The sequence below is a fragment of the Limanda limanda genome, chromosome 11, assembly GCF_963576545.1.
Source record: "Limanda limanda chromosome 11, fLimLim1.1, whole genome shotgun sequence".
In the NCBI taxonomy this organism is placed as follows: Eukaryota; Metazoa; Chordata; class Actinopteri; order Pleuronectiformes; family Pleuronectidae; genus Limanda; species Limanda limanda.
The window spans coordinates 4,856,022-4,868,632 of NC_083646.1; the positions used below are offsets into that span (position 1 = coordinate 4,856,022).

At 41.3% G+C, this 12,611-nt stretch overlaps 2 protein-coding genes across 2 annotated transcripts; both read right to left on the minus strand.

Annotated features, from left to right (window-relative positions):
* Window positions 1-1,710: 1,710 nt before the first annotated feature.
* On the minus strand, window positions 1,711-2,576 carry LOC133013521 (transcription factor HES-7.1-like). Its single transcript, XM_061080483.1, has 3 exons — window positions 2,532-2,576; window positions 2,313-2,399; window positions 1,711-2,208 (listed from the first exon to the last, which is right to left on the minus strand). Exons 1-3 carry the CDS (start codon window positions 2,574-2,576, stop codon window positions 1,711-1,713), a joined length of 630 nt encoding a protein of 209 aa, XP_060936466.1.
* A 5,236-nt stretch (window positions 2,577-7,812) lies between these two features.
* Window positions 7,813-9,663, minus strand: LOC133013848 (uncharacterized). Its single transcript, XM_061080935.1, has 5 exons — window positions 9,619-9,663; window positions 9,409-9,504; window positions 8,822-9,179; window positions 8,307-8,423; window positions 7,813-7,919 (listed from the first exon to the last, which is right to left on the minus strand). The coding sequence occupies exons 1-5, from the start codon at window positions 9,661-9,663 to the stop codon at window positions 7,813-7,815; spliced, it is 723 nt and encodes a 240-aa protein (XP_060936918.1).
* Window positions 9,664-12,611: the final 2,948 nt, after the last annotated feature.

Genomic DNA, 12,611 nt, shown 5'->3' on the forward strand with positions numbered 1-12,611 from the left:
TTCGTAGATTTTTTATTTCATTTTCAAGCTCATTGACACCACAGCCACTTTCCCACTATGACAGTGAGTATATGTTCACAGCCATGTCAAAATGAAATATTCTTTTCTTGTTTTTTATCCTATTTGTATATATTTTATCCACATTTCATACAAAATTCAGATATTACTACCAGAGTTTAAATTTAAAGTCTCCTAGTTTGACACCTAACGCAGCATTTTAGAAAGTTAGAAGATTTTATTAATAGAAATATGTACTTTAATAAGTGTATATATGTATATAAAGTCATACAGTAAATGTACTAGGCAATACATATACATATATATATATTGCATAGTCTCTTGCTCTATAGGACAACTTCCACGCCAGAGGATTCATTGAGCTGTAAATCACAGTCATTGATCACAGCTTCATGCAGACCTTTGATCCACGGTGGCGTGTGCCTAACCCCCCCCCCCCCCACACACACAGACACACACACACACACACACTCGCACGTGCCACTGTGGATCAAAGGGTTCCGCTGGATTCACAGTTTAACGCCTTGAAACAAATGTTCTTCTCCTCAAAGAAAAAAAGGTGTTTTCTACTTAAGGAGCAAAAAAAAACGCTCCGATCCTTCGCTTTCAAGAAATGAAGCTGATCACACTAAATTCATTTTGACCCTTTAGATTAAAAACAACTGAGGTAAATAAATATCGTTTCCAGCTTTTCCACATAGGATTGATGATGAATAATAAATGAATACATTCCCTGAACCAAATCGGTCTTGCAGATGATTACAGTGTGTGTGGAGGGACGTGGGGGAAGTGGGGTGGACGGGTGGGTGGGGGTCTGCAGCTCGTTCTCGTGGGAAAAGGGGAAATGACGCCGCATTTACAACTTTATTACGTGTTAAAGCTGATACACCAGTGAGGACAGACACACAGGGAACACACACTCCCGCCGTTCCCACGCGTGTTCACATGAGACTGAGGTGAGACTGAAGTTCTGTGGCACGAAGATCTGAGCGCTTCCCACAGGTTTTACGCACGTTGCCAAAAAGGCCACATTCTTCCCCCAGGAAACAGCGACTTTGTTCATTACAGTGATTATTTATTCTCAAGTTAATCTCAATTTAAATGGATTGAAGAATATTCACTCATTGTCGATTTTAATACAGGAAAAAGTGCCACTACGCACGGGAATGAGACCTTTTACGCACGGATTCAGCTCTAGTTCAAATTGCATGAAGCTTCCGTTTAAATATGTGTTGAGTTTGACCACCTGAATGTATTTAATAGTTTTTCCTCAGTAACAAAATGGAAATTATAGCTGAAACCAAAGTGTGTGAAATGTCCCCGCATGGTGCCGCTCATCCTCACGCGTGGCATCACCTCCTCCAGACACGTGCCAAAGATCAAAGAACACAATATGCATCAGTGGTGATTTTTCATTTTTGGTTTATTTAACAGTGACAAATAAATTAAAATAAGGTGCGACGATATTGTATACATTACACATGAATGACGAGTGGGTCTGCACAGGCAGTAAATAGCAGCACTTGATGAAGGGTCATAATAATCAATTTACAATATTTACAGATTCATCAGAGGTTACAGCGAGCAGCAGCAGGAGCCCGGGAGAGATACATTGCACTGGACGTGTCTTTGTAAGAAAGACGAATGGAGGACACGCGTTCATCAGCATGTAAGAGTCATAGCAGGAGAAGTTCAGGGCCACGGTCTCCACAGAGCCTGGCCGGCCTGGTGGCTCTGAGACGGGCTCTGCTTGGTGGCTCGACTCTGTGGGGGGGCTGAGGGAGACCGATGTGATTCCCCTCGGGTCTGAGCCACATTCAAAGCGGGTCTGCACAGTCTGGACCTGTTTATGAGCATCCGGAGAGTGGAGACGGACGACTTCCTGAGGAGCAGAGGGCTGGTGGAGCTGCTGGAGCTGCTGGAGCTGCTGGGGGACCGGACCTCGGTGGGTTCAGGGTCCGAACGGGCGAAGCGAGCAGAGAAGGTCGCGTCCAGCCACAGGCCTTTCCCCTGAGGCCCCAGGAAGTGAGCTGCCCTCTGCAGACAGGAGGAGACACCGTCCTGGAAGGAGTGTCTCTGACCTCCATCACCTCCACCACATCCCAGCCTGTCTCCTCCTCTATTGTTGCTCTGCAGGAAGAGGACCGTGCGCTCCAGGATCTCAGCTTTCTCCACTCTGCGTTGAGTCTCCTCCTGAAGGACACAAACAATCAGTCAATACACATTTATCACAGTTTACAGGAAAAAAACGCGTCTTATTTTGAAGGATGGACCAGTTGAAATGAGGATTTTACCTGTTTCTGAAGCAGCAGAGCCTTCAGGATCTCCATGCTCCGGTTCATTCTCTCTCTCCTGCGTCTCTCCACCTGAGGCTTGAGACTCTGCGGGAAACAGGAAGGAGATAACATTAATTAAACGAGTCTGTGAAGTGAAGTTGTCGTTCGTTTATCTCAAGTGAGACAATAAGATAAGTGTTTAAAAAAGTTACATGAAGAAATAAATCATACAAGTACCTTCTTGTTGGCCTTCGCCTCCTCTGGTTGTTGATGCAGTTTCATGATTCTAGTCCAGGAGCTTTCCAGCGGTTCTCAGCAGCTGGATCTGTTTGACAGACAAGAGTCGAATGAAACTCTGAGCTCCTGGCTTGGGGCTTTAAGCAGTAGGTGGGCGTGGCTCCAGGCTCCTCCCACCAGCCTGGTCCCACACTTCACTTCACTTCACCCCCCCTTCATCAATAAACTTAATTTTACTGCTGTGAAAGTCTGTAAAACTTTAGTATAGTGTTGCATGAGACCCAGTTTTCTGTTGAGTTTCTGCTTGTCATGTAGTTTGCTGTTGTCTTCAGTTGGTCATGAATCCACCAGTGAGAAATATGAAAAATGAGCCAAATCATATTGTGAATTATAACTTTGCAATGAAATCAAGAATGTAAAACATCACAATTTCATATATTTTCCTTCCTTCCTTCAAATGTTTTGACCTAAATTGTCTGTATCAACACTTATTTGGCAGAGACTTGAGGATGAATGAAACTTGGATCATTTTTACTTCACTTTTTATATCTTTTATCTTTTATATATTTTTATTCAGAAATGTTTATATCAAAATGAATGTTACTTTGTATAAATATTGGTAAAAATGTGAGTAAATAAGTAGTAAACAGTGAGTAAATATATGTTCATTGTTTGCACCAATAACCAGAGCAAATTCCTTGTATGTGTGAACGTACTTGGCAATAAAATACTTCTGATTCTGATTCTGATGAGGACCCTCCACTGATCCGCAGCCACGCGCAGCTGCCCACCCGGCACGCGCCCGTCAGAGGGGTCGTCGGCTCGTGTGACACTGATTATTCACACGAGCACATCCGCCACAAACAGCGGGAGGCTCAGACACATGACTGTGGGAGAGACTCGCGTCATTATTATGGACGTGGAGAAGTGTGTCGGGGTGTCAGCTGGTGGCCTCGGGTCGATTGTGATTTAAACAAGGAATCTGGAGCAGACGATTCAAGTGGAAAAAAACATTTGTTGAATAAGATGTAGTTTAGTGATTCACTGCAGACTGGGGCAGATATAAGAGCTGTTAAAATCTTCAAGAAGGAAAATGTGGTGGCGTGCGTAAAATCATTAATTCCACGCTGAACTTTGATTTAAGTGTGTTCTGTTTGGTTGTGAATTAAAACACAAGCACGTAGAAACCAACTGTGGAATTCAGTTGATTGATAATTTCATTAAAAGGTTTTCCTTCATAGGGAAGGTATCTACAAAAATCCATTGAATATCCCCAATATGTGCCGTGCGTAAAAGCCCCTTTACGCGCGTCTGTGCCATTGTGATATTTAAGCCAAATGGCTGCTTGGCATCGTTTTGTGATGTAAACAAGGATTCTGGAGCAGACGAATAAAGTGGAAACAAACACTTGTTGAATAAGATCTAGTTTAGTGATTCACTTTAGACTGGGGCAGGTATAGGAGCTGTTAAAATCCACAAGAAGGAAAATGTGGTGGCGTGCGTAAAATCATTAATTCCATTCTAACTTTTTGTTAAGTGTTTTCTGTTTGGTTGTGAATTAAAACTCAAGCACGTAGAAATTCCAATAGTGGAATTCAGTTGATTGATAATTTAATTAAAAAGTATTTCTTCATAGGGAAAGTATCTGCAAAAATCCACTGAATATCCCCAATATGTGCCGTGCGTAAAAGCCCCTTTACGCGCGTCTGTGCCATTGTGATATTGAAGCCAAATGGCTGCTTGGCATCGCTTTGGAGAAGCCAACGCGTGGGATCCTAGCATCCACCTCTGCTCCAAACACTCTTTGTTACGATGTATCGATTCTAACAGGTAATAAAGTGTGAATAGAGCTCGCTGCTCGATTTTCCCATGGGAGAGAGCTGGAGGAACCACTCACACGTTTCACTTCACAGCTGATTTTGGTGCAAATATCTGTGTCTCACCCTTTAAAACGAAATTGAATTAACTTGAGCTGTTCTCAGATTCTCTACCGAATGGTATCTTGGTGAAGCTCATTTCAAGCAGCCTAACAAAACATGAGTTATTTCTTTTAAGATACAAACATGGTGCGCGTAAAGTCGATCCTTTTCGGGGCTATAAGCGTCTAATCATATTATCAAAACCCAAATAATACCCATGTTCGACTCTTGTCACTGCGTGTACGAGTGTGCATATCTGAAGTGTGCCTGTGGGAACCCGAGAGCCACCTCTCGCCCAAGCACTTCATTTGTAAACGAAGTATCGGTTTTAACAGGTAATAAAAGTGAGGACCAAGCCTCCTGCTCCACGTCCCGGTGATGGGAACGAGCCGGAGACCCGTGTCCCACCGTCACACGTCATCCAACGTTTGTCGCTGCGTCACATGGCAAATGTGCAGCCGCTAAAATATCCATGCATTTATTGCCTATCCGTTTGGAAACGTTCTATGTTATTGTTTTCACTAACCTGCCACCGCAGCTCCGCACACAAACACTGGGCTGAGAAACACAAGGTGAGGGTTGCACATAACGTGGGAAGATATATTTATATACTTCTGAGTAAACGTAACGATGATAACAATAATGAGCATTTACAAATAGGTAAAAGTATAGAAGTATTATCAGCTAAATAAAGTATCAATGTTGAGAAGTGGTACGAGTGAGTGATACATTATAATATCTGTAGCTAAAAGGAGAATTTGTTTATTATTCTGTATTGAATTGTGTGGATAATTGTCCCTTTGTGTCCAAGCACCTGAGATCTGGACCATGACAGAGGTGCTCACAAGCCAAATGGTTTGGAACTTGTTTTAATCTTAATAGTGTGTCGTGTTTTAGAACCGTGTTTACAGATGATGAATCTTAAATCAGTAAAAAGCTAATATTATATTGGAAACCACATTTTGTGCGCTCAGGTTACATGATCACCATTGACTGTTTGGAGTTTCTATTTCTCTTCAGAGAGTTCAGATAGCTGCTGCTGTCTTTTCACACGTCTCCTCTCAGGAGGCGAGCGTCTCTCTGCATCATGTGACTTTTTACACCTTGAAATTCAAATTCCCCGGATCTCCTCCAGGCACGCGCTGCAGCTCCAGCAGCACGCGACCACTTCACACCTTGACGCGCGCCGGATTCACAAAAGCGAACCCCCCCCCCCCCACACACACACACACACACACTAAACACTCCGATATAAGGTTCTTTAATCAAATTTACAACAAGTCGTCCTGTTAATAGACTCAGTTTAATGAGACACTGGGTTAAGATGCACGTTTGTACCCTGCTGGTGAATGAATGGAGAGATCCTGATGCACAATAACTCTGGCACAGGCTTGATTTAATAAAGACTTTATATTAGATTAGATTCAACTTTATTGTCATTGCACAAGTACATATGCAACGAAACGCAGTTTAGCGTCTAACCAGAAGTGCAAAAAAAAAGGCAGAGTATTGTGCATATTAAAGTGAAAATGTAATAAATAGGATCTGTACAGTAGAAATATATATGGAATATAACAGTATTAACAGGAATTGTAGGATATAAGGACGATGGATACACTATGAGCAGGCTAAAAAATATAAATATATATAAATATGAATGCACTATAGGCAGGATAATACAGTATAAAAAAACAAAGTGACAGTCAGTGCAATGTACGAATGTTCAAATGTTCAGTGGTTGGAGGAGGGGGTGTGGCAGTCCAAGCCAGGGTGGAGGGGGGAAGTATAGTCTCTATCTCTAATAAAGACTTTACACAAATATCTCAGAAGAAGACAACAACTTTAAATATCAGCAAACAAGCACAAGTGAGAGGAGCCTTCTTCACGGACCTGTTGGATAAACACGATGCGTAAAACCAACGTTTCCTTCGTGCCTGTGCTTTGGCGACTTGATTTTAAACCAACACAGAGCGATGGGGTCGTAAAGCTGAAAGTTTTCTTGGGAAACGTTAACATGAAACCGTGAATCTGAGGTTTGTAGAGACACAATCTGAACGAGCTCGACACACACGACCCCTGTTTCTGTGCGTAAGAGAAGCAAGCGACGCGTAAAGTTTGGTGCGTAATTTGCATTCGTGTGACAAGGGTGTGCCATGTGTCTTTGCCCCCCACCCCTCCCACCTCAGCCACACACACGCTTCTTTTCATTATGTACTAATTCTAACAGATAATAAAAGTGCAAATGGAGTTTCACGGTCCTGTTCCCATGAGAACGAGCCAGAGAACCGTCTCCCAGGCTTCACCTCACTGACACCACTGAGCACGATTAAAATAAAGAGGAGCTGTTGTTTCTTTAATGTCTCCCACGATGTAGATTTACGCAGAAGTGTAATTTCAGCCAAACTCGTGTCAGTAAATAAGTTTGACAACAACATGTATTCACCATGTTGCTCTGTTGCGGTTAATTTGTTGTGTGCCAGCAGATATTTTGCCTCCTGGCATCGACTGTGGTTGTCCACACGTTACCGTCGAGTTTGATTCTTGACATTTTGTCCTCAATCAGCCACAATCGACAATAACTTACAGGTAAACTTTACTTTCCCAACACTACCTGGCTACCTATATTAAATGTGATTCCCTTTGGCTAGTGCCATCCAGTGGATAAACATTGTACAGCAACAGAAGACATTCAAAACCATAACGTGGGTTAACAAAAATGCGTAAATGGCTTTTACAGGCTTTCTGGACAAATTTGGAAATTTGGAAAATAATCTTATCAAAGCCAATAATAAAATGTGTAAAATAAACTGGAGTGTCAGGAGACGTGAGCTCTGCAGACACGACACGAAGCACCAGGAGCTTCAAAGGGCCACAGGAGGTGTGAAGACACGTTTGGTTTCCGGGGATCTGACGCCTGACGCCCTTTGTCAAGCAGCTGGAGGCCGAAGTGTCTGAGAGAATTTATACTAATGCCAATGAAAACAGAGGCTTGAGCTGCTTCGAGGTCAGATGGTTCGTATAAAGGAAGAAAAAAGAAGCCAACTCCCTTTTTAGAAAAGCAATGAAATATACATAAAATATGAAAAACATCTGAGAATTGCATATAATAACAGAATATTTAAGAAAATAAAGATTATCACTGAGGTGAGGCCTCTTAAAGTGCATAGAGGTGAACAGAAACTGAGCACAGGGTGAAATTCAGGTTTAAAGCTGTTTAGTATTCAACATTTCTAGAGTTGAATCTTCCACACATGCTGCTCTGGGCTATATTATATATTTTTGTTTTATTCTAAAAGGCTTCCAAACTGAGGGAATCATGTGTGAACAGGCCTATCCTCTGATGTCTTTGAAGCCAGAAGCTGCTACTGCAACTCCTTCACCTCCCGGCCAGACTTCACACCTGAAGGGATGTCGCTCCGCAGGACGCCGAGCCCCCCCCCCTCAGGCCTCAGGCCCAAACTAAAAAGAGCTGTCAGAGGCAGACTCTCATGTTGTAAAGAACCAGACACACCAAGCAGTTCAATTTTGTAAGAAATGTTTTTATTATATAAAAAACAGAATACCGCTCACCACAGGGAGACATACTGAATAAATTAATGTGCAAAATAGACAAGATAAATATTTAAAGAGAATAGACGTCGTGTGGGAACTCGGAGCCCCGGACGTCTCTCATGTCAGCAGACGGGTGAATGTGAGCGTCCTCCCGGCATCGAACCCCCGAGGTGACACACCTGGAAATGTGATAGATGGACACTCAGTCATTATCCACGTCTTCAATCAGGATTGCAGGTGAAGCAGAGGTGTGTTTTTTTTGTGCAGAATATGAGGGAGGAGGCTTCTGCTTTGTTTTACTCACCTCTGAACTCGCTGCTCGGCACAGCAACAGTCCCAGCTGGACATCTCGGCCCGGCTCGGCCTGGCTCGGCTCGGCTCAGCTCGGCTTGGCCCGGCTGAGTCCCTGTGTGCCTGTCAGCTGAACACATCAAAGCTGCTCCACTGACTGAGCTCATTCAGAAGCAGTGAGTGAACCCTATCACCAATTTTCACCTAAGATGATTGCATTATTTACAGGCCGTGGGTGCAACAATCTTATCAAAGTTATCAAAGAGCAGATATTCTTGACACCTGCGAATATGAATCATATCAACAATCAGTCCTTTAAAAATTGAGTTGCAGAGAGTCCACTGCCTGGTGATCAGGGCCAGGGCCTCCACAAGCTCTGGCTGAGTGGGAAGCTCAGGCTCAAGCTCTGTTTGCCTCCTCGACTCGACTCTCTGACCTCAAGTGGACTTTGTGTCTGAGGAACTCGAGGAACTCTGGGAGACCCGAGCTGCTCTGGACGTTGGTATGGATGAACAGAACGGTTCGAACCAAGGGTCTGTGTTTGCAGCCTGAGCTTCGACTTCTGTCTGAGCATCCGGAGAATGGACCTGGTCTGTGTGAGCGAGCTGGAGCAGGATCGGGCCTCGGTTCTCAGCGGGACGCCAGTGGGGTCAGAGTCTGAAGAGGTGAAGCGAGCGGCAAAACGTGCGTCCAGCGACGCTCCGAGCCGCAGGCCTTTCCCCCGAGGCCCCAGGAACTGAGCCGCTCTCTGCAGGCAGGAGGAGAAGCCGTCTTGGAAGGATTGTCTCTGACCTCCTCCTCCTCCGGCTCCCATTATGCTGCTCTGGAGAAGGAGGACCGTGTGCTCGAGTATCTCAGCTTTCTCCAGTTTTTGCTGAGCCGCAGTCTGAAAGAAAACATTAGATTGAGTTAATGGAGTTTGCCGGCTGCAGTCCCAGGCCTGGAATGATCAGCTGTCTTTAAAATACAGATAAATACATTTGATCTAAACCAAATACAAACTATTATTACCATCTTTTGATGAAATATCTCTTTTTGCATTGTATTAAAACATAATTCTTCTCTTAAACTCTTAAAACCAGATAAATCTAATTGCATTAAGGTTTTCTCTTTACCAGTTGTGGTGGCTCCTGCAGCAACAAGGTCCTCAGATGCTCCAGACTGCAATTCATTCTCTCCCTTCGACGTTTCTCCATCTGGGATTTGAGGAACTAGAAAAGAAAGAACCAACATGGTCAGGGTGACAAGGTATTCAATGAAGTTCTACTTTTAACTATAACATATAACATATATAAATAAAAGCAGCAGCGGAGTCTTTTATTTACCTTTCTGTCTGTTGTGGTCTCCTCGGTTCCCTGTAACATCTTCATCGTGGCTGTTGGTTCAATGTCTGTCCTCATGCAGGAGTCACAGAGGATTCTTCTCAGTCTGCAGATGATCAGTAAATAATGCTCAGGTCCCTGAGGGCCTCTTTTATCTTCTCCCAGTCAGTCCTTCAGACTCCTCCTTCTCTAAACACCCAGGTTTTTACAATCCACTCCCACTCTCCCACCCACCTCCCACTCAATAAACCCATTAGACCATTTTAGATTAAATTCAATTAATTCATCCTGCGATTTACTGAAATGAAGAATCGATCTTATTATTAAAAACAAATCAGCTTGTACTAAAGTTTCACAAAAAATGAAAATTAAATATTGTATTGTAATAATTATATGCATTAAAAACCTTGTGTTACCTTCTTTTGGATAAAATCAGAGGAGGTTAGTGAAGTAACTCAGATTAACTATTAACCTCAGCTCTCTCTGATCCAACTGGGAGAAACTTTTCAACCTAAAATAAGTTTCTAAATGGAATATACTTATGAGTTATTTTGTCATTTATTTCTCTTCATGGAAGAGTTATGCCAATTGTGTCGCTGCTTAAAAAATATGAACATGGAAAGTTAATTAAATACATTTTCGTAGATATGTCCTGCTGTTATTCCATTTCGTTTTGTGCACAGTTATGGCGATTTGGGCACATTTTACAGGTTATTCCAAAATATTCTCAGTTGCCAAATGTAAGATTGGACCATTAAGAGCACACGTGAACGTTTGTGCCTCGTAAACCATTTGAGACCAATTCTGCATGAGTTCACACCTCGGTCCATCTGTGCTGCTGTTTGGTTAATGCACCGAAACATGTGGCTCACGTCCTCCAGGGTCAAACCCACAGCCAACCGGATGTGATAGATAGATAGATAGATAGAGTACTTTATTCATCCCCGAAGAATATTGAGGTAGAAAGAATTTTAAAAAAAAGAAACACAAGATAAATAGGTAGATAAGGTGCAGTGGCAAGATGATGGTAATAGTACTGATGATATGATGGTAATGTTATTGTTAGACAGTATATAAAAATAATACAGTATATATAGTATTTAATATAACATAATATATATTTTTTATATGATAGTAATTATACTAATATAATAGCAGTATGTAGTAATAATGACAGCAACAGTGTGACCAACATGAGAAATCATATCTCTGCTCTAATCAGACGTTTGCCAACTGCACATTTAAACGTTTTCTTTTTTTAATGTGTCTTTCCTTATTTTTTGGGGTTCTCTCTTCTCCATTGAAATCGCCTTTGTGCAGACACCTCGCCATCCGTGCACGCTTGACGCCTCTGCACATGTCTCTCAGTCCGCAGGGGGGGGTTGGGGGGTTGGGGGGGGGGGGTTCACACCTCGCCACGCGTGCCATTTGGGTCCACATGTTCCACATTTGCTCGTGAGGAGTCTTTGATGTTTCCTGGAAAGACCGTGGGAAAAACACGAGTGGCAACTTTGATTCAACCAGTGGATCCCAGAGAGGAGGAGCCTCGGGGGTCCGTCACTGCTTCTCATTAATTAAATTAATTAAAAAGCCTTTAACGATATTAAATCAGGGGCCCGTGGTTGTAATCCCACCGTGGGCTCTTAACTCCAGACGCTGTAAAACCTTATAGAACTGCACTAAATAAACCTGTCTCCTTGCACTGTGTCCCCTGTACAACACTCCGCTCCGTATACACTTACTTCACATCATATGTGATATGTGTTCATATAAACCATATTGATATTATATATCATTTGATACAATAATATTGTCTTTTGCACACTCTGTCTACATATTCTTACACTCATAGTATATTATATTACCTATTGTATAGTCAAATACTTATATTCATACCTCTACTATATATCATATATTATATCATACTCTCTATATATTATTTGAAAACATAAGTCTATATACACATATTTATACATATGTACATGTTATAATTACTATTATTATATCACTATTACTATTATTATTATATATACTGTTGCTGCCATTATTACTATATACTGCTTTTATATTGGTATAATTACTATCATATATAAATGTATATTATGTTATATTATATACTATATATACTGTACTGTTTTTATATACTGTCTAACAATAACATTACCATCATATCATCAGTACTATTAACATCATCTTGCCACTGCACTTTATCTGCCTATTTTATTTTATCTTGTGGTTCTGTTTTTTATTCTTTCTACCTCAATATTTTTTATTTTATTCTATTGTATTGTATTTTATTATATTCAAATATACCGGCTGCTATGACGACTTAATTTCCCTTCGGGGATGAATAAAGTAATCTATCTATCTATCTATCTATATATATCGGTTTAACAGTCTGGCTGAAGACGTACCTTCATTTTACTGCGTGAAACAGATCCATCATGTACTTTATGGCAATGAAACACAAACAAATGGAGGAGTTGGTTTTTATCTGGTCAATTGAAATTTGTTTATGGTTTTATGCATTATGCTACTGCAAGTTTGTGTGTGTTTTAATAAAATATTATACATGTAAATACAGGCGTTTGAATCACTTTAGGTTTGTGAAATATCCTGGTCATTATAATGGTCTCACGTTTTCTAACTTATACTCAAAAAAGAGAACTTTTCAATGTAAAAGTTCTGCCTGTGAAATTTGTATTTTGATGTTCTTATTGCTTTGACTTACACACAAACATTTTCTATTGCAATTTCCTGTGTATTTTATATTTAAAATCATGAAGTGAGATGTTTTGTTCTACTCTGGGAATCATTATCTTAAAAATCAACAGTGCTTTTCAGCATTTGTAAGAATTAAAACTATACAACTAAGATGTATTGTTGATCATTTTGTGATTTAATGAAATAACTATGAATTAAATTCCATTTACCAGTCTCACAAACCTCCATCAAGGTCTAACCGTTATTATTTAACTATACAAGGTTTTTTCCTC

Coding starts and splice junctions, on each gene's coding strand:
- LOC133013521 (XM_061080483.1), bottom strand. CDS start 2,576: ATGAAACTGCATCAACAACCAGAGGAGGCGAAGGCCAACAAGAAG. Junction 2,400..2,531: donor AGGCGAAGGCCAACAAGAAG/GTACTTGTATGA, acceptor TGTTTCCCGCAG/AGTCTCAAGCCTCAGGTGGA. Junction 2,209..2,312: donor CTCTGCTGCTTCAGAAACAG/GTAAAATCCTCA, acceptor GTCCTTCAGGAG/GAGACTCAACGCAGAGTGGA.
- LOC133013848 (XM_061080935.1), bottom strand. CDS start 9,663: ATGAAGATGTTACAGGGAACCGAGGAGACCACAACAGACAGAAAG. Junction 9,505..9,618: donor AGACCACAACAGACAGAAAG/GTAAATAAAAGA, acceptor TTTCTTTTCTAG/TTCCTCAAATCCCAGATGGA. Junction 7,920..8,306: donor GCCGAGCAGCGAGTTCAGAG/GTGAGTAAAACA, acceptor TGCCTCTGACAG/CTCTTTTTAGTTTGGGCCTG.